This window comes from Sebastes umbrosus, chromosome 8 (assembly GCF_015220745.1).
Source record: "Sebastes umbrosus isolate fSebUmb1 chromosome 8, fSebUmb1.pri, whole genome shotgun sequence".
Lineage (NCBI taxonomy): Eukaryota > Metazoa > Chordata > Actinopteri > Perciformes > Sebastidae > Sebastes > Sebastes umbrosus.
In genome coordinates, this window is record NC_051276.1 from 11886584 (window position 1) to 11905474 (window position 18891).

Here is an 18891-nt window from a genome sequence, read left to right on the forward strand (position 1 = left end):
GTGTTGGTTTGTGTCCTCGATGTGTTTGTGTATGTGTGATTAAATGTGTGGTCTGGGAATCAGGAATAGATTTTCCATAGAAAAAGTAAATAATAATAATTACTATTATTACACGGCTTTGTTGAATACTCAATTGTGATTGGTCAATCAAGGCGTTCTCCGGTCTGTTTTTTCTTTATAGCAGACCGTTGCTATGTATAACAGACCGTTGTTATGGGCGCAGTTCTGATGTCGGACTCTGGCAGGCCGTTTTGTGTCAAATGATTGATTTCTTATGTAAGTAGCCGTGTAGTAAGCGGGATAATGTACAGGTAGGAGGTCATTGTTCTGAAATAAACCCCTTCAAGGTGATGCCGCACCCCAACGCGGAGCAGGCATTGCCCTGTCGGGGTTTATTTCACAACAATGACCAGCTCGCTACATTCTCCCTTACTTGTTAGCATTAGAGGTAACACTTCATTTGAAGTCCCACTATTTAGCATTTTCTAAGCAGTATCTAAACATTCAATAAATGGTTCCTGACACACTATAATGTAGTTGTAAGCAAATATAAGTATTGATTAATGTATTTGTCAGCAACTATAATATAATATGTCATCATAGGAGATGCATTAATTGTTGACAAATACTGTACATTAATACACACTTACAAATGTTCTTATATATGCTCACAATGACAGTATGGTGTATTATAAACCATTTAGTACACGGCTTTGTTGAATACTCAATTCTGATTGGTCAATCACTGTGTTCTACGGTCTGTTATTTCTTTATAGCAGACCATTACTGATTTCTTAAGTAAGTAGCCAAGTAATAAGTAAGGGATAATGTACAGCGTGCCGGTCATTGTTGAGAAATAAACACGGGGTTTCTGTACCGCTGCTATGTACCATAACCGTTGCTATGGACGCAGTTCTGATCTAGTATTGAGGACCATTTTTGTGTCAAATTATTGATTTTTTAAGTACGTGGCCGTGTAATAAGCGCTCAGAGGTCCTGCATCATCCTGTCGGGGTTTATTTCACCACAATGACCCACTAACTGTTCATTATCCCGTACTCATTACATGTTTATATACTGCTTGTACAGTAAATCCTAAATAGGGGGACTTAAAGTAAAGTGATATCGCATTAGAAGTATTGATACAACTGATATAAAGGACGCTGGTGTTGTTGCAGTGATGTTTTTGTCTATTGTAAGATATCAGCGTGGTGGTGATGAGGGGCTGGCAAACACAGACATGCTGTGCAGGGAGCCAGAGAACATGAACATAATATCCAAAACTGTCAGAATACAAATATGGATGACATATTTTGCAGATAATCGGTTCAATGGAGCAAAAACATGGCCAAGAGGAAAAAAAAGGATAAACCAAGAGCAAATATTTCCCTGTCAGTAGCTGTTGTTTGCTATTTTCGATAAAGTTTGGATAGGTGCGGCCTTTTGTGGATATAATTTGTTTGCGAACCCTCCCTATAAAGCAGTTTTATACTGTAGTGGATATTAACTTCGCGTCGGTGAAGCTCCAGATCTCCACGTTCTTAATAAACTTACTTTCTTAGAGACAAGCTGAAGAAAGTGTTTAGTTTTGGTTTATACAGTGCTGATGTTCAGTTTGAGGATTTCAACCATAACCATAGACTTATCAATACTTCAATAACGGATTGTCAGGCCATATATATAGTCATACCTGACTTGAATAGGTCGATGTGCTGTGGCCACTAGACAGACAGCGTCTACAGCCTTTCTGACCTACTTTAAGAGTTTTTGTTGTGAGGAGGGCATCACACAGACAGCCTTAGATGGCTAGAATAGACTTGTCCTTGACAGTCACTTTTCTTTTTAGCAGTATCAATGGCTGTAACCTAGCTGCTGTTCGCAGGAGACACCATATAACCTTTAACGCCATTAATAAATAATAATTCACTGTGTTTTGTTTAGTAAAATTATCCCTAATTGTTATTATTACAAGTGGAAAAAAAGTGCTTTCTTCTTCCAGATTTGAAGGAGATCTATGTAGACATTCCTCCCAAGAATCACATTCCTGATACATAACCTGCTTATATATGAGGAACTGTTGACATTGGGCTATATTTAGAACACAATCATACTGGTGCACAGCCATTATGGGCCCTGCCATAAACTGGTGACAGCTGTGAGTCATGATCATGATTGTTTGAGAGTATTGACTGCTTGTAATGCAGCGGCTTGCTGAGGCGGCGACTAAGTCATCTTGCAGATAAAGACAATAAAGGAAGAATAATTGATAGTAACTCAGTAAAGCAGTCAGGGATCGGATACTAGTGAATTAAAGAAGGATGGTTACATTTAGGCTTTTTAGATCTTTCTCTACGTTTCCTATATATCCTCATCCCGCTTACATCCTCTCCTGCTTGTCATTCTGTTCAGATAGAGAAGATATTTTAGAATCATCTAAGATTTTTAAAAATTATTGGACTTTCTGTGACCTTTTACCTATTGTGGATGAGAATAGATGCCGGTTAAAGATAAAGAGAGAGAGAGCATGAGAATAACAGAGCAAACAGGGTAACAGTTTATGCTCCAAAGTTTCAAAAGATATATGCAGACTAGGGCTGCAACTAAAGATTATTTTTGTTTTCTTGATTAATCGATTAGTTGTTTGGTCTATAAAATGGCGTGACGTCCTCAAATGTCTTGTTTTGTCCACGACTCAAAGATATTCAGTTTACTGTCATAGAGGAGTAAAGAAACCAGAAAATATTCCCATTGAAGAAGCTGGAATCAGAGAATTTTATCGATTAATCGATTATCAAAATAGTTGGTGATTCATTTTAAAGTTGACAACTAAGCGATTAATCATTGTAGCCATAATGCGGACGATATTTTTTTAACATTTAACATCCCATACATTTAATCCAAAATATTATTAAAGTTTTTCAAATCGTTGGTTACTACTTGTATTGTGGACATAAAGTTGATTGTAATATGAGTGAGGCCACTACTCTAAATTACTCTCCCTTTCCCTCCATATTGCATCTTGTACTTCTTATGGAAACAACAGGGCTTGAGGTACTTACGGATAATATCAGGCCCCAAATAAATAGGATATTTTATTCAAATGACCCAGGCCTCTTAAAATCTATTAAAGGATTTAAAGAGATGGACAGTTCTTTCTCTATTAACTGTTTGTTTTGAAGCTCCGTGTGGAAGGAAACAAAACCTTTGTATAAAACAACACAAGAGGATGAGGAACGAATCAGAGTGAAACTAAACATCATTAAATAGGAACATTGTCATTTTCATGACACTTGGTTCAGTGCATTCTGTTGGAATCCATAGTATCTTACGGGTTTATTTTGCATCTTAAAATCTCTTAAAATGTAACTAAAGCTGCTGAACATATAAGCATTTGGGCTGATGCACGATAAAATAACAACATATATGAATAATCTAAACAATTGATATCAGTATTATTTCTTAGTAGTTCAGCCTCTTGTCTCTGGATATTTTTCTCCTTCCTCCCCCTCCTCCTCCTCCTCTCTCATCTTCTCCCTCTCACAGTCCGACTTCACTGTCGAGCTGTTCCGGTACATAGTTTGGCTGCAGCCCTGCGTCTGTGCAGCAGAGTGGCCTCTCCGAGCGCCGGTGTCTGATGTCGCACTAAGCATGAGAAGAATGTCATTGACGTCAGTGCAGTTGCTGTCAGAAAGAGTAGCACCCCAGCCACTGACACCACACCAGGGAGAGAGACGGAGAGAGAGAAAGAGGAGACTGAGAGGAAGAAAGAGGAGAGAGACAGAGAGGAGACAAAAGAGGGAGGAGGAAGGATGTTCAGAGATCAGCGGAGGAAACGAGGAGTGTGGGAGAGGAAGGGGGCTAATGGAAGGAGGGAGGGAGAGATTTGTCAAAGACAATGAAGCAGGAGAGGGGGGATATTTGAGAATAGGGGGACACAATAGAGGTGGCCTGTGGTCAAGCTTATACACTAACAAAGTCATGCATTGAAACAAAAAGGCATGTTTCCAAACATAGTATTTAATATTAAAATGAATCACTCCAATTTGTGGAGCTGAAACACTACACGTGCAACCCAGAGCTGTAAACTTTGCATCATTTACTTTTAGAATGAATTGACCCAGAATGAAAGATTTAAGCTTTAATTCAGACAGCACAGTATCTTTTCCCGAAGGCTTTAATGGGCTCTAAATGCTAACTGAAATGTTAAACTGATACGGCATCATGTGACTAAATGTGGTCCTTGTGTATTTTAATCTGCTACTGTTTTCTCTGTCTGTGTAATTGAATTACAGCTAAAGTGACCCCCCTCCCAGATCACATAACATTAAAAGCCTGTGCCTTCCCAAATTAGTCAAGGCATCAATATTAATTGGCTTCTGACAAGGTGACATTTTTTCTGTTAACATAGGCTGACTTTGAGAGAGGCATGTCTTCAATTTCAAATAGAAAATAGACAATTTCATGTTTGGCTTGTGACGCCGACGCTCTGCCATCTTTACCATATCGTCAGCCATCTATTTGTTTACCTCTCTGATTTGGCATATTTGTATGCTGAACACATATTAGCATGCGAGCACACACAGTATAGGGAGCTCCCAGCTCTGGCTCCACTCCCTCCATAACTCCGGTCCACATTTTGTCACCGTCCCTTCCCCATCCACAGTGCAGTCCTCTCAGGCTTTAGGTACAGCTTGGGGAGAGCAGCACGTTTGGCTACCAGGGACGCCGAAGCAACAGCAGCCCACCCCCTATACACACAGCATCTATAGGAAACACTATCCAGCACACACACACAGCACCGGATTACACCCTTTGCTTCACGGATACCATGGATGTTTTCATTGGCAGAGAGGCTAAGGAGACAAAATCATAATGTGTTATGGTTAGCATTTCATCTGGTGTGAGTGTGTCTGTGTGTGTTTGTGTGTGTATGTGTGTGTCCGTGTGTGTTTGAGATGTCTTTGTGTTTGTTAACCATGTCAGGACGCTGTGAACAATCCGGCGTTCATTCCTTGCTGGACGGTATTGACAGTATGGATCTTGACTGGTTCTGAGTCTCTCCTTTCCACCGTCCCTGTCTTCCCTCCATCCCTCCTATGGCAGACATGGGCCTGCTAAGCAGACTGCTGTTCATCCTGCTACATGACTGGAATTACATCTCTCTTATGAATGATAGCGTAAACCTCACACACCTCGATCACTGACTGTGATACGTGTGCTGCGTATGGGAGATAGTGAATGAGTCTGTCTGTGTGAGATTGCTGTTGCTCCTTTTTGCTCTCTGTATTCTCTGCTGTGATTTTCCTACTTTTAACATTCATTTGGACACCCAGAACTGACTCAGGGTGGCTGTTTGCCATTCATCACTTCCAACTGTACTCCCTGGGATTGTATCTGACTCACTCTTAAAAGGAAGAATCCAGGATTTGAACTGTAGGACTACACTGGAGGTTACTTTTCTCCAAGGGGAATCAGTGAGCTTTGCTGCAGCTGACCTGTGACTGCTCATCTGTGGGTTAGGATACAGGACTACTCCCAGGCCCGCACATCTGGCTCACCTGTCCAGTATGAAGAGTCACCCATGTGTCTACTCGGGGTATCCCAGCTTAGCTGTTTGTGGGGTGGGAGACCCCGGGCCTGGACCGTCCACTAGCCCTCTGAAGCGGGCCCTTACTGACCCCTTGCCCTCCTGTCTTGCCCCTGTAGAGGAGGCCTACCAGAAACTGGCCACTGAGACCCTGGAGGAGCTGGACTGGTGTCTGGACCAGCTGGAGACGCTGCAGACGAGACACTCTGTCAGCGAGATGGCTTCCAACAAGGTAAGAATGACAAGAAAAGTTTACACCAACTTAATTCATTTTTTTTGGTCAGACTTCAATTGTATGGATGTATTTCCTGCTTTATTTATTGAACCATGTTCAGAAGCTGCTACCCAGGACTCACTGTGTGTGTGTGTTTTTGTGGCTTGTGGCAAGCTGATGTGCAGCACAACTTCATGCAAATGACCAGGAGCAGATAGATCCTTTAAATTATAGGTTGTTGATTTGATTCATTTTGATGGGTATAGTATAATATTAAATGGACATTACCTCCTCTGTGCGTCACCTGCTCCTTTGTCCCTCTCTTTGTTCATTGGTCAAAGTGTTTATCAACCCATAGTTACTATTTGAGCCCGAGGAGCTCACTTCTTCTACAGTCATTACTTGGTTGTATATATGATGCCTTTTTCAGCACTCAACCATCAAAGTGCACTGCATTAGACTTTTTGTGTTCTATTGTGTGTTAGTGATAGCATCATCTTGCGGGCAGGGAGTTGTTCTGTGAGCATGCTCAGTCACCTCCTGTGTCTGTATACATGTGTGTGTGTTCCTGACTTAAGCTTCCTTCAGGGACACATTTCATACCAGTTAAATAGGGATGGCTTGTGCGACTTTGCTGACTTTTGGGATCAGTGGTTAAGGTTAGGGGAAGGTTAAGTGTTAGGGTTAGGCAAGTCGTGGTTATGGTTAGGGTAAGTCTCCAGGAAATGAATGTAAGTCTATGTAATGTCCCCAAGAGTGACCTAAGGAAATGTGTGTGTGTGTGGAGGGAGGCTGCTGTGCCGCTCTGAATGCTGATCAGCTCTGGTGATGTCAGACACTGTGATGTCACACGAGGGGGGATGGACCAAGACGAGAGGCAGGGAGGACAGACAGACAAAGGAATTACACACCGCTGATGTTACCACGGTCACATGCATGACTGGGACATCTACCTCATTTAAAAGATTACAAACCTGTAACATGCACTACCTCACTATTGCTCACTAGGACAGCTATCTCTGGTTGTCATGGCAACAGCCACGGGCCCAACCAGCCTGCTATCTCACTCCAGCAACACACACACATCATAGGTAATACAGTCACTACATCTCCCACACATTATAGCCTTTACTTTGTGTCTGAGCCCTGCAGACTTTCATTCATCAACACTCAACGGAAGCCTTAATTCATCAATGAAGGGAAGGCTGAGATTAAAAAGAAACAATAAAATGGAATTCCCTTGATGTAAATTGAATTAAATTACAGCAAAATCTGTACCTCGCTTCCTCTGAATGTGATTTCCATTGACATTCCTTTGAAAATCCTACTAGCAGTGCTTTAGCAGTGTCCTTTAGAAGTCACATTGTGTAGCTGCTGTTGTTTTGTGTTTGCTCAGTGGAAGCAGTACAGTTCCTTCTGCTTTCAGTAATGACCCCAATCAGATTCTGACATAACCTAAGGTAATAATGCATGTCACCTCTGAATATCAGCATCCTCAGAGTTACTCCATTAAGTCCAGGGGCTGTTATAACAGTAGGTCAAACAAGGTGACATACCTGTTTGCCCTAAAGGATCTCACACCAGGGAGACGACATGTTCAGTATTATTATTGCTGTTCACACAGCAGCTGAAATACAAACACTACAAACAACGCTTATTTTCAATTGACTCTACTACATATCTATACACTTTTACTTAGAAATGTATTTCATTCTATCCTACATAATCTTAAGGGATGCCCCCTCTTTGTCTGTTAGTCAACTCATCGTTTGTTTTGGTCTTAGTCGACTAAGATTTCTTTAGTCAATTAGTCATTTTTTTAATGCTTTAATGCTGAGTGACTTATTTCCAAGAAACACAAGATTTTAAGTGGTGCTTTTGTGTGAGTCTTTGTGGAGAAACTCAGTTTTAAAGATCTGTCGATTAAAGTGTTAGTCGACTAAGAATTTCTTTGGTCAAGGACAGCCTTAATAGTCTTTGAGATGACCGCATCTCTCTTGAGCTGAGCATTGGACTGGTGGTTTCTCTGGTGGCTCTAGTTTAGGATGCTCCTATGGTTACAGTTCCTCCTTTTGTGTGGGTGTAGGTGATTCTACGATTAGCACCTGGTTTTCCTCTGGCTCTGCCTCAGGAACAGTGTGTGCCAATCAAGTTTGATGCCTCTTCATTGTCTGATCATCTCCCAAGGTATCATTGTAGGACAAGAAGAACTACTTGGACCCACTTCGGGGTAGAAAGAGTAGTTTCTAGTGAAGATAAAATCTACGTGTTTTGGTTGTGTCATGATCCCAATTGTAAGCGGCCTCAGTTGAACCTTGGCTCTGGTCAAATGTACAGTAGATCCCATCATTTCATCAGGACTGATTTTTGTGAGTGATGCGATAGTTGAACAGGAATCTGGGTAGTTTTCCCTGAAGTGTCACTTTTCATTTGACTTAACCCTTCTTTAAAGGTTTGCACTGCTCTCTCTGCAAGTGTATTTGAAAAGGGAGTCAAAGGGTGCATAAATGACCCAAATTCAGTGCTCGTGAAACAGGGCCCATTTTCCTACACAACACACAGTGCAAAAATATTAACATTTTGAAATAGCTTCGCAATATTGGCTTGGTGAGGTAAATGTCTGTCCATTCAGAGAGACATCTGCAATAACTAAAAACAGTGTCTAAGTTGGATACTTCTAGTGTTTTCTACATCCAACACATCCTCTCCTCTGGCCACCAGCCATACTGTACAACCTGGCTAAAACCTTAGTGTGTCTGTTGCAACATTTTAAATATATTTGTTTCTCCCTCTTGTCGGTCCAAATGCTGTGTATCCCCACAACACAGAGCCATTACAACAAGTTCCACTGGTCGATTTGCAGATCGAATTTGGATTCTGTTTCAAACAGTCAACCCTTGAGGACATACTCCTGATTTTGAGATGACACCATGTACAATTTATATATATATTGTCCAGTCCAGTGTTTGATGTGTGTGGGGTGAGTCATCAAGGACATCCACCATCAATACTTTTCATTTCCCTTTCTTTGACTTTTTCAGGTACTCAAGCCTGCTCAATACTTCTGCCTTTGCAAGTTGTTTTGCTGGCTATACACAATGTTGTAAAATGTACTCGTGCACACTGCCCACACTTGTGGAGATCCCAATTGGGCAGTCTGCTTCTTAAGATTGAAAAGACTAAGATATCTGAGCAGCTCAAGATCAGTATAGACAATTGATGGACACAAGGGCTGGGTTGTTTTTACTGTACTTAACTAAGTACTGCTATGTGTTTACTTCAGCCAGGAGACGTCTCTGAATTGGCTTATCGTTCTGTTAGTAACTTGTTTGTCTCACATGTGCAGGTCGAAGTCATTTTACAGTAAATGAACAAGTTTCTGATAGGTTTTGTCTTTTGGATTTTAGTTTTTTTTGGATGGTAAGGTTTCTTACAAAATCTTACCAAGTATATTTGTCCAATTACTAGTCAAAATATGGGCCTGCATGGTGGTGCAGTGGTTAGCCCTGTCGCCTCACAGCAAGAGGGTTGCAGTTTCAAACCTGATTTGGCGGCCCTTCTGTGTGGTGTTTGCATCTTAGTACATTTGCGTGTTAGCATGGGTTTTCTCCAGGTTCTCCGGCTTCCTCCCACAGTCCAAAGACATCCAGGTTAGGTTAATTGTTGACTCTAAATTGCCCGTAGGTGTGAATGTGAGCGTGTCTCTATGTGTTAGCTCTGTGATAGTCTGGCGACCTGTCCAGGTTGTACCCCGCCTTCCCCCAATGTCAGCTGGGATCAACTCCAGCGACCCTGAATAGGATAAGCGGTTACAGATAATGGATTGATGGGTATATGGATGGATCCCATAACACTTATAACACTCTCATAATATTTGATATAAGACACAATCTCCTAACAAGTAGCACTTCATTGAGATACAGGGACTTGTTTTTAGACAATGCATCTTGAATGTCTTGTTAAGTGAAAAAATACTACTTTTGAGCATTACAGGCTTATTATGACACACAAAAGTTCCTAATACTAGTGAAATGTAGCTCAAAATGAGTTTTCTCAGCTAATTTCAAGACCTATTTCTATCTTGAATGGCCTAAATATTACATCTTTTTCAAGAAATCTTACCAAGACAATTGGCAGATCTTTTACTTATTACAAGCTAAAACACCTTGTATCCATTGTTTTTTTAAACTTATTTTTATAGTGGCCTTTTTTCCATCTGGCTGTATCTCTGCTTTTCTCCATTGTCAGTTTGATCTATCTATTTTTGCTGTTAGTTTTTCTGTTTATATATTGTACTGATGTCTTACCCCTTACCATTGCGATTTAGCTTCCTACATACTCTATAGATTTCCTTTTTCACATTTTGTTAAGGTCACGAATGGACAGCAAACTTCTCACAGTCAGTGGTGCATTCATTGAAAACAGTTAGCACTAATTAAACTGTTCCTTCTCTGCTGTGTTGTGTAGAGATGAGGGCGTCTGCCGCCAGAATAAATGTGGAATGTGAGAAAAGAAACAAATGCAACAGAGATCTGGAGGTGTCGTGGGCTATATACAGCAGAGAGGGGATATTTTTGGTCACTCCGCCGAGGAACAAATTACACACAAGTCACAGCTGAGCTTGGTGTGACACTTTCCAATTTCTACCCAATAGTTTGTGTTCACACCTCTTGGCTAAGCTATCAATATGTGTGTGTATGTGTGTTTGTGTGACGGGGAGAGGTGTGGAGGGGTGTCTGTGGGCGTTATATTTGTGTATACTGTATGCTTCTGCAGGGAGTAAACTGTGTGTGTGTGTGTGTGTGTGTGTGTGTGTGTGGTGGGCCTGTGCTGGCCTGCTTGGCTCGGAGTCAATCAAAGCTGCTGGATCTCAGTTAGCCAGTTGTCTCATCTGCTCCAGCGTAGCTGTAAATTACTCACAGTGCCGGGCTGGCTGTAGCGGTGGGGTGTAAAGTAAGCAGAGACACGTTTGGTCCCTTTTCAATCCATGTAGCCACTGGACCATCACAGACACATGACACATGATACATGACACATGTGCACATATGCGCTCACACACACACACCAAAAGAAAGAAAGAAGAAACCTCCTCTTCTATACAATCGCAGGATCATAGACTGTAGATTCATGATGGTTTTCCGTTTACAATCAGTATACAATATATGTATATTACTCATTTTGCTGTAATGCAACAGAAAGCAGATGGGCAAAATAATCTGGATTATCATTTTGGTCATAATCATGCAGCCCTAATCTAAGGACAGTGTAGTAAAAGGGGTCGTCACAATGATGAATCTACAGTACCTTTTTCTTTTTAATCTCATAAATTAACAATTTGGCAATATTGTCTTTGTTATGCTCATGCCAGTAAAGCATTTTCAATTGAATTATCATCCAAATCTGCAGCTCTGCTCAGCTTTACATAGCTTTATAGTAGAGCTGCAACAATTAATTTAATCGATTAATCAATTAGTTAACTATCGGCAACTATTTTGATAAATGATTAATCGGTTTGAGTATTTCTTTAGAAATATTAGAAACAAAGTAAAAATGATCTGATTTCAGCTTCTTAAATGTGAATATTTTCTGGTTTCTTTACTCCTCTATGACATTAAACTGAATATCTTTGAGTTGAGGACAAAACAAGACATTTGAGGACGTCATCTTGGCCTTTGGGAAACACTGATCAACATTTTTCAGCATTTTCTGATTCTATAGACCAAAAAACTCAAATTTGAAGTCATGGTTTCTTGTCTGTTTAGATGGTCGTATGTAAGGTCTTACTTTAAATTGCTTTTATTCTCATGAAAAGGAGATCTTTGTGAGACTATCGTAAGTGCTATTGAATTAGTGGCAATAGAAGTGACTGCCAGAGACATGAAATATGTTCGTGAAGTATAACTTGTATTTACACATGAACATTCGTACTGTCACTGATGGGAAAAAAACATTAAAACTCTTCCTTGAATAAGGTTTGATCCTCGTTTCCAAAAAAACGAAAAAATAAAGCGACGACCTCTTGTCCTCAGTGACACACAGCAGCCACAGTGCTTTCAGTTTCAGTCCGACTGAGCCCACTTCAGATTACTGTGACGCTCATTCTTTTAGCAAGATTAATTGGTTTTCATGGAATACAATAAATACATCATCTCAACAGTGATGTTACTGTGACTCATCTCCCATGAATACTGGCGTGAAAGCTGACCTCACCTCAGTTTTTCAGTATTGAATAACGTTGGATGAGGTAACCTGTGCTTTTTACATTATACTGTAGAGTAGGTTAGGTCATCCAACACGCAAACACACGCATTACTATTGCATGTAATGTATCTTGCATACACACAAACGAACATGTACTGTATGTACACACACACACACACAAAACCACATCCCGCTGCACTGCAGGAATGGAAGAAAAGGGAAGGGGTGAATTTTCCACTGACTTCAGTCCCAGCCAATCACACAGCAGGTGACCTCAAGTCTGTTCCAATTCAAGCCAATCAGAGGTGATGATGAGCTCACACTTGCTCCATATCTGGGCCCTGATTTGCTGCTGTTGTGTGACACGGTGAGAGAAGCAGCCTGCGCTCTTCACATGGGAGCTTGTGTCGTGTACACACAGAGGCAGGCAGTAAGGCAGCCAGCCCTGTTTGGGAGCTGTTGACAGATTTTTTTTTGTTGCTGTCCTGGTGCTTTGGCATCTACCAAGCATCCGCACCATCATCAATTATTCACAACCTCAGCAGTGTGTCCCAGTATTTGTGTATCACAGTGTGTGTGTGTGTGTGTGGTCACAATATGCTCTCATAGGATCTTTGGGGAGCCTCGTTCCCGCCGCACCTCTCTCAGAATCTGCTTCCTGGAATATGGTCTCCTTTCCGTGGATACAACTGGGACGTGATGCTTCATTTATGGACATAATACCGAGCTCTAAAGGCTCTTCAGGTTGAAGTCTGTTACTGGCCAGAGCTGCGGACTGTTTTTGTTTCACTAGCTGTGTAGCGCTTTCATCATCCGAACTGTATTTTGGGCTGTAAACCTGCACCTTTCTGTTTCTGGATCGATTTTGTTGATTTGTCAAAATGCCTGAAGCAAATTATCTGCTCTCTGTATCCTGGGGATATATAAAGGTAAGATGTGGTCTCGGATTAGTCTATTTTAATTCATTATTCAGGTGTTTTATTCAACACCTATTGTAATGGGATTGTTTACATTCATTTCCAGAGATTTGACACAGATTTGGATGCAGGGTTATATGACCACAAATAGAGAGCACATACTGTATGTAGCTCCCCGGCAACATGTTGCCCATTGAACAATGCTTCAAAGGTGTGACATCTCTGTGTCCATCATCCTTTTTGATGTATCTGTGATGGGGAGAGCTGATGATGCTGAAAGGTGTAGACATGGCTGGATGTACGGCAAAGAAGAACACACGCAGTTACATTTTTATGTGAATTTGGATTTAAAAACACAGATCTTTTTACTACACCTGTAAATTGTTAAACACTTGGCGGTCATTTCAGGTAGTTTAATGCCACAATGGCTCTCTTAGATGGAATAAAACAGTGGAGCCCTGTGAAGACTGATTTAGGTCAACAAACCTCTGGGTAGTTGAGCTGCTCCATATTTTTTTTTATATTATGAGGGATGCTTTTTAGGTTAGCCACACATTAAAAAAGCAAATATCTTTAAATCTTTACATTTTCTTTGCAGTGATTTTCTCACTGCCATTTAATTTATTTGTTTTAATTATGTGTCATATAAATACAGCTCTACATGACATGTATTTGTCGCGTTTCTACTGTACTGGCTCTTATTACCTGACAAAAGCACACTACAGAAGGTTCTTGTGTCTCCATTTTAAAAAGCCACGCAATGAATGCCCGTGGGTGTTATTCAATAGGATCTTCAGTACACTATTGCGCAGTAAGCACTCCGCAGTGCTGTAATGGTCTATTTTAAGTGATCAATATTGACGTAAATACTTAATCAATAGACATAAATTATGCATTTGGACCGTAGCCAGAAGGATACAGACAATGCAGCCACTTTATTCGAGAGGTTTTTGTTTTGCAACCCATTTTGTAACTCTTTTTCTTTTTACAGCAGCCACTTTGGAAAATCCCTGACTTTAAGCCTTCTCCTCCATGTCAATCAATTTGGTCTTCAAATCAAAACCTGCAGCTAAATTTGGCTCTGCCACTCCAATTAGGCACCCGAGAGAGTAGAGAGAACGGGGTGAGGGAAAGGCAGGGAGGAGCAGGCAGAGGAAAAAGTGAATTGGAAAGAAGAAAAGAAAGAAACTGGGATATTGGGTCCTGATTACGTATTACGTATCCCTGGCAGAAGCCCTCTGACCCGCTGTCTGTGTTTGTGTGTGTGTGTTAAACCAGAAATGGTGACGTTCCTGGGTGCAGCTTTTGTGATGTGACTGGAAATTTAGTTAGTAAAAGGCCGCAGCCAGCAGGAGGGTCCCTGTTGATGGAATCATTTGATTTCTTCACAACCATTATGAAAATGTATATTTTTGATCAAATAAATGGTTTTGTATTAGTGGCCTCAAACATATTTAGAGAACATTTATAGTCAAATGAGCATAGCATATTTTGTTTGCAGTTTATGTGGATTATTTGGATGAAATATATTTAAATATGTGTACGGTACCTCTGAGTACCAGCTCTTTGTGCCCTGTATTACACACTGTGAAACCCCTCATCTCTGTGTGTGTGTCCCTCTTTCAGTTCAAGAGGATGTTGAACAGGGAGCTGACTCACCTATCAGAGATGAGCCGCTCTGGGAACCAGGTGTCTGAGTTCATCTCCAGCACCTTCCTGGGTGAGTGATGACACAGGATAGACTCACTGGATTGGGAATAAAGAAAAAAAATCTCCTTCTGCCTGAAAAGTGAAAATTAATATGGGCCCAAGCTTCAGAGTGAGTCTGTGGTGTCGTGTTTTGTATATGACCAAAGACGTGCAGCATATATCATTTTTCTGAAACCATGTTTAAACTGCCAGAGTGGTTAATCTGGTAAACAAGTGTTCGTGTCCCGTGTGAAACTAAAAGTCAATGTTCACTTATTATAATTATATTTAATTATAATTATATTTTAATTATTTAACTAACTTGTTTTTTTTTACTAAACATAGTCAAGTAGTTTTAGTTCGGTTGCCTAAACCTAACAAAGAAGTTGTATAGCATTTTTGTTTTGTTTCAATTTCATAGTAAATTTTAAGTCAAACCATGATGTTTTTTTACCCCCCAAAAATTGTTTTGTTTCAATTTATAATGTTAACCATGTGTTTAAAACTGTTTAAAGGTGCAACCGTAATCCAGGAGAAACTACGTTTCCCTCTAAACATACATGAGAATGCAGTTAAGTTGTATGAGAGCGTAATTTTGTAGGAGACAGGGTTGTAAAGGAAGAAAACTAAAAAAAAATTTCTGGTTGAACCACTTCAACATAAACCCAAAATGACTTCATCATCCTGATATTCACCCTCTTCGCTTGTGTTTCGCTGGGTCTCTCCAGACAAGCAGCATGAAGTGGAGATGCCCACCCCTCAGACGCAGAAGGAGAAGGAGAAGAAGAACAAGCCCATGTCTCAGATCAGCGGGGTGAAAAAGCTGCAACACTCTACCAGCCTCACAAACTCTAATATCCCTCGCTTCGGAGTCAAGACCGAGACCGAGGATGAACTCGCTAAGGTGCGTTTGTGTGTCCCAGTAAACTAAAATAAGTGACACTTTCACTTAAATACAGTGCACACTATCTGAAATGTACTTTGTGGTAGGGGCTCAGGTAATAATGAAGGTAAAAAGGATGTTTTGTTTCTAATTGTGTCTCTAATTCCTTGTTCAGGAGCTGGAGCATGTGAATAAATGGGGCCTTAACGTTTTTAAAATCTCAGAGTTCTCTGGGAATCGGCCACTGACAGTCATGATGTACACGATATTCCAGGTAACGACTGTCACTTCCTCTTTTTGTCTTTAATCTTTCTCTACAAAATAAAAGCTTGTTGAATCCTGACATTGTTTTGACCAAACTCCCTCCTGTGTTTTGTGGTTTGTAGGAGAGAGACATGTTAAAAACATTTAAAATTCCACTTGACACCTTTATAACCTACCTGATGACCTTAGAAGACCATTATCATGGCGATGTGGCCTACCATAACAACATTCATGCTGCTGACGTCACCCAGTCAACCCACGTGCTGCTATCCACCCCCGCCCTCGAGGTGAGGCACATGTGCACAGACACATACATGTACACGCAGCCCACGCTTCCACAATCAGCTTCAATCAAACTGCAGCTCAATGTCCAATCAATGGCTCTTACTTGCTAGGATATTTCTGTCCAACGCTTTGATTCCCTCCTCCCCTCTGTGCTTTTCTTCCAGGCTGTGTTCACAGACCTTGAGATCCTAGCTGCCATCTTTGCCAGTGCAATTCACGACGTGGACCATCCCGGCGTCTCCAACCAGTTCCTCATCAACACCAGTGAGTCTAAATATGGCGCCGTCTTAGCAGCTACGTCAGTGGCTCAGCAGTGTCATTAGTGCGTATTCACAAACACACACACACAGTCTGATACCCAGGTGGGAACACACACACTGTAGCCACACACACACACACGCTAGCATTCTGCAGACAATTAACCTCTCTCTCTTATAAATGAAATTTTGTGTATAAACCAAACTCGGAGGCATTTACTTTGTTCAGAACAGAACACACATGCGCATTATGTGCATACACACGTGCCAGTTTGTGTTCGTTTTATGTCACGTGTGACGACTTTGACAAAGTGATTCCAAGGAAGAGGAGTTCAAAGAGGAAATCAATATCGTCCACAATAGTAGCCTTTCCTTCTAACACAACATCATTCAGGCTCACACGTTCTCAGGAGAAAAACATCCTCCCAAAGACATGGCTGTAGTCGACCACGCTGCACAGGGAAACCTTAGTTTGACATCTTATGTGGTATAAATGCAACTTCGGCAACTTATGATCCAGAATCAGTGTCCCTGTTACTCTGTATAAACCACAGACCTCAAAACAAAGATTAATAGATGTTTTTACCCCTGATCGAAAAAATAGAAGTAAAACTATCTACATGACTAGATGCTACCAAGTTTAGTGAATAAAGTGGGTGAACTGAGCCTTTAAGCAGACTTACAGGGTTCATGATGTCGTGCTGGTAGCTGAAGTGTCCTCAAGCAAGAGACTGAACCTCTGCTATCTCTCTGCTTCAACTGACTCACTCGCTCACGGCCGGAGGTGTCACAAATATCGCCTTGATTCGGCAATTTAGAGGAAAACACAAACAAATAGAGTTTATATCCATTGGGTATCACCGTAAACAGCCATTCTGGAGTCTGTTACAAATGTGTGTGTTGCATAAGGGTATTAGTAATACCTTATCAGGACTGAAAAGACAGACTCACACACAAAATGTGTTGTGCTTCCCATAAGCCCAAATGGGGAATCCCTGCAGTAAAGGCAGTGTGAGTCATCCTAGTTAGGAGCCACCAGACTGATCTTGTGTCAGCCACAGAGCAACAGAGCAGGATCCCCTTTCTCCCCTCTGCTGCTCTGATCCACTGTGGCCAAGACTAATGCATCTTAATGGAAAATCTAAATACAGCTAGAGGACCTTCAAATGACCCGGAGTGGGGAAACCTCTCAGTGGAAAACACGCCGGTGCTTTCTCCTGCCAGTCACGGGGCACAGGATGGATGATACATGTGTCACCGCAGCACATATGAAATGTGAACAGGCCTATTAGCAGCTCTAATTAACACCTCATTCTGCTGAATAGATGCACCTTGTTGTATTTCCTTACACAATAACCAGGGCACAATAACTGTTTTTATTATATTATTTAAAACATGAAAAACCACAGTTCCTCTAACTAAATTGATGAATCGTGTCCTCCATGCAGATTCAGAGCTAGCGTTGATGTACAATGACTCGTCGGTGTTGGAGAACCACCATCTAGCAGTTGGTTTCAAGCTTCTACAAGAGGAGAACTGTGACATCTTCCAAAACTTGACCAAAAAACAAAGACAATCACTGCGAAAGATGGTCATTGACATTGTAAGTGACAAAATATTTAGGTGGAATGCATTATGTGCATTACATCATGTATTGAATACTAACAGTTTGTTTGGGTGTTCCCAGGTGCTAGCAACAGACATGTCCAAGCACATGAATCTACTGGCTGATCTGAAAACTATGGTGGAAACCAAGAAGGTGACCAGCTCTGGTGTCTTGCTGCTGGACAACTACTCTGACAGGATACAGGTCAGAATAAAGCCACCGACCAGTAACAGCAACATCCCTATCACTGAGTTTTGGTGATCTATATGTATATTCAAAGAATACCTGGGTCTCCTTGAAGATTCTGCAACACTTGGGCTTCTGAAAACTTTTTACATCTGTGACACAGTAATATGTTAGCTTCCTCCATTTCGGAATCTTTGGTTTTCTCCGTTCTCTTAAAGGATAACCATTGCAGCTTGTTACGCGTCTGCTGGTTAACAGCGTTATCCCTCAAAACTGGACAAATTTCAATGTGTTGTCGTTATTAGTCACTTCAGGTGGAAAAATACCAAAGTTACCCTTTAAAGGTGTCAGAGGCACAAATCAGTTCCATCAAAATTCACCAAGTTGAACTGTGAACACTGAAACCACAGCACTAATTTACTTCACCTCTGCGAGCAAATCCACTAATAACAATTTTTTTGTATTAAAATCAGATGATTTCAGCCTGTCATGTGTCATGTGTTGTAAATGATGCCGTGACTGAGTCCTCATGCTTCACCCTACCCTAAATCCTGGAGCGCGTGGTCAGCATGGGCCCTGTGTTTTAAACCTTTTTATTTGTTCCATTCAGGTTCTCCAGAACATGGTGCACTGTGCAGACCTGAGCAACCCCACTAAGCCTCTCCAGCTGTACCGGCAGTGGACGGACCGCATCATGGAGGAGTTCTTCAGCCAGGGAGACCGAGAGAGGGAGCGGGGCATGGAGATCAGCCCTATGTGTGACAAACACAACGCCTCGGTAGAAAAGAGCCAGGTAACACAT

General features: G+C 41.3%; 1 protein-coding gene and 1 long non-coding RNA gene across 13 annotated transcripts in view; both read left to right on the plus strand.

Moving 5' to 3' along the window:
* pde4d (phosphodiesterase 4D, cAMP-specific) overlaps positions 1–18891 on the plus strand; it is a 218555-nt gene that overhangs the window by 195345 nt on the left and 4319 nt on the right. For 11 of the 12 annotated variants that reach the window (XM_037779043.1, XM_037779044.1, XM_037779046.1 and 8 more), the window contains 9 exons: positions 5707–5819; positions 14546–14639; positions 15337–15512; positions 15667–15765; positions 15878–16042; positions 16205–16304; positions 17746–17900; positions 17985–18107; positions 18700–18882. In XM_037779043.1, coding sequence (XP_037634971.1) covers positions 5707–5819; positions 14546–14639; positions 15337–15512; positions 15667–15765; positions 15878–16042; positions 16205–16304; positions 17746–17900; positions 17985–18107; positions 18700–18882 — 1208 coding nt within the window. Of the gene's footprint in view, positions 1–5706; positions 5820–12424; positions 12932–14545; positions 14640–15336; positions 15513–15666; positions 15766–15877; positions 16043–16204; positions 16305–17745; positions 17901–17984; positions 18108–18699; positions 18883–18891 lie in introns of those variants that run through there. The other variant, XM_037779051.1, reaches the window with a different exon arrangement.
* Positions 217–1444, plus strand: LOC119493592. The gene is made up of 2 exons (XR_005207993.1): positions 217–276; positions 1201–1444. It is a non-coding gene; the product is annotated as an uncharacterized LOC119493592 (long non-coding RNA).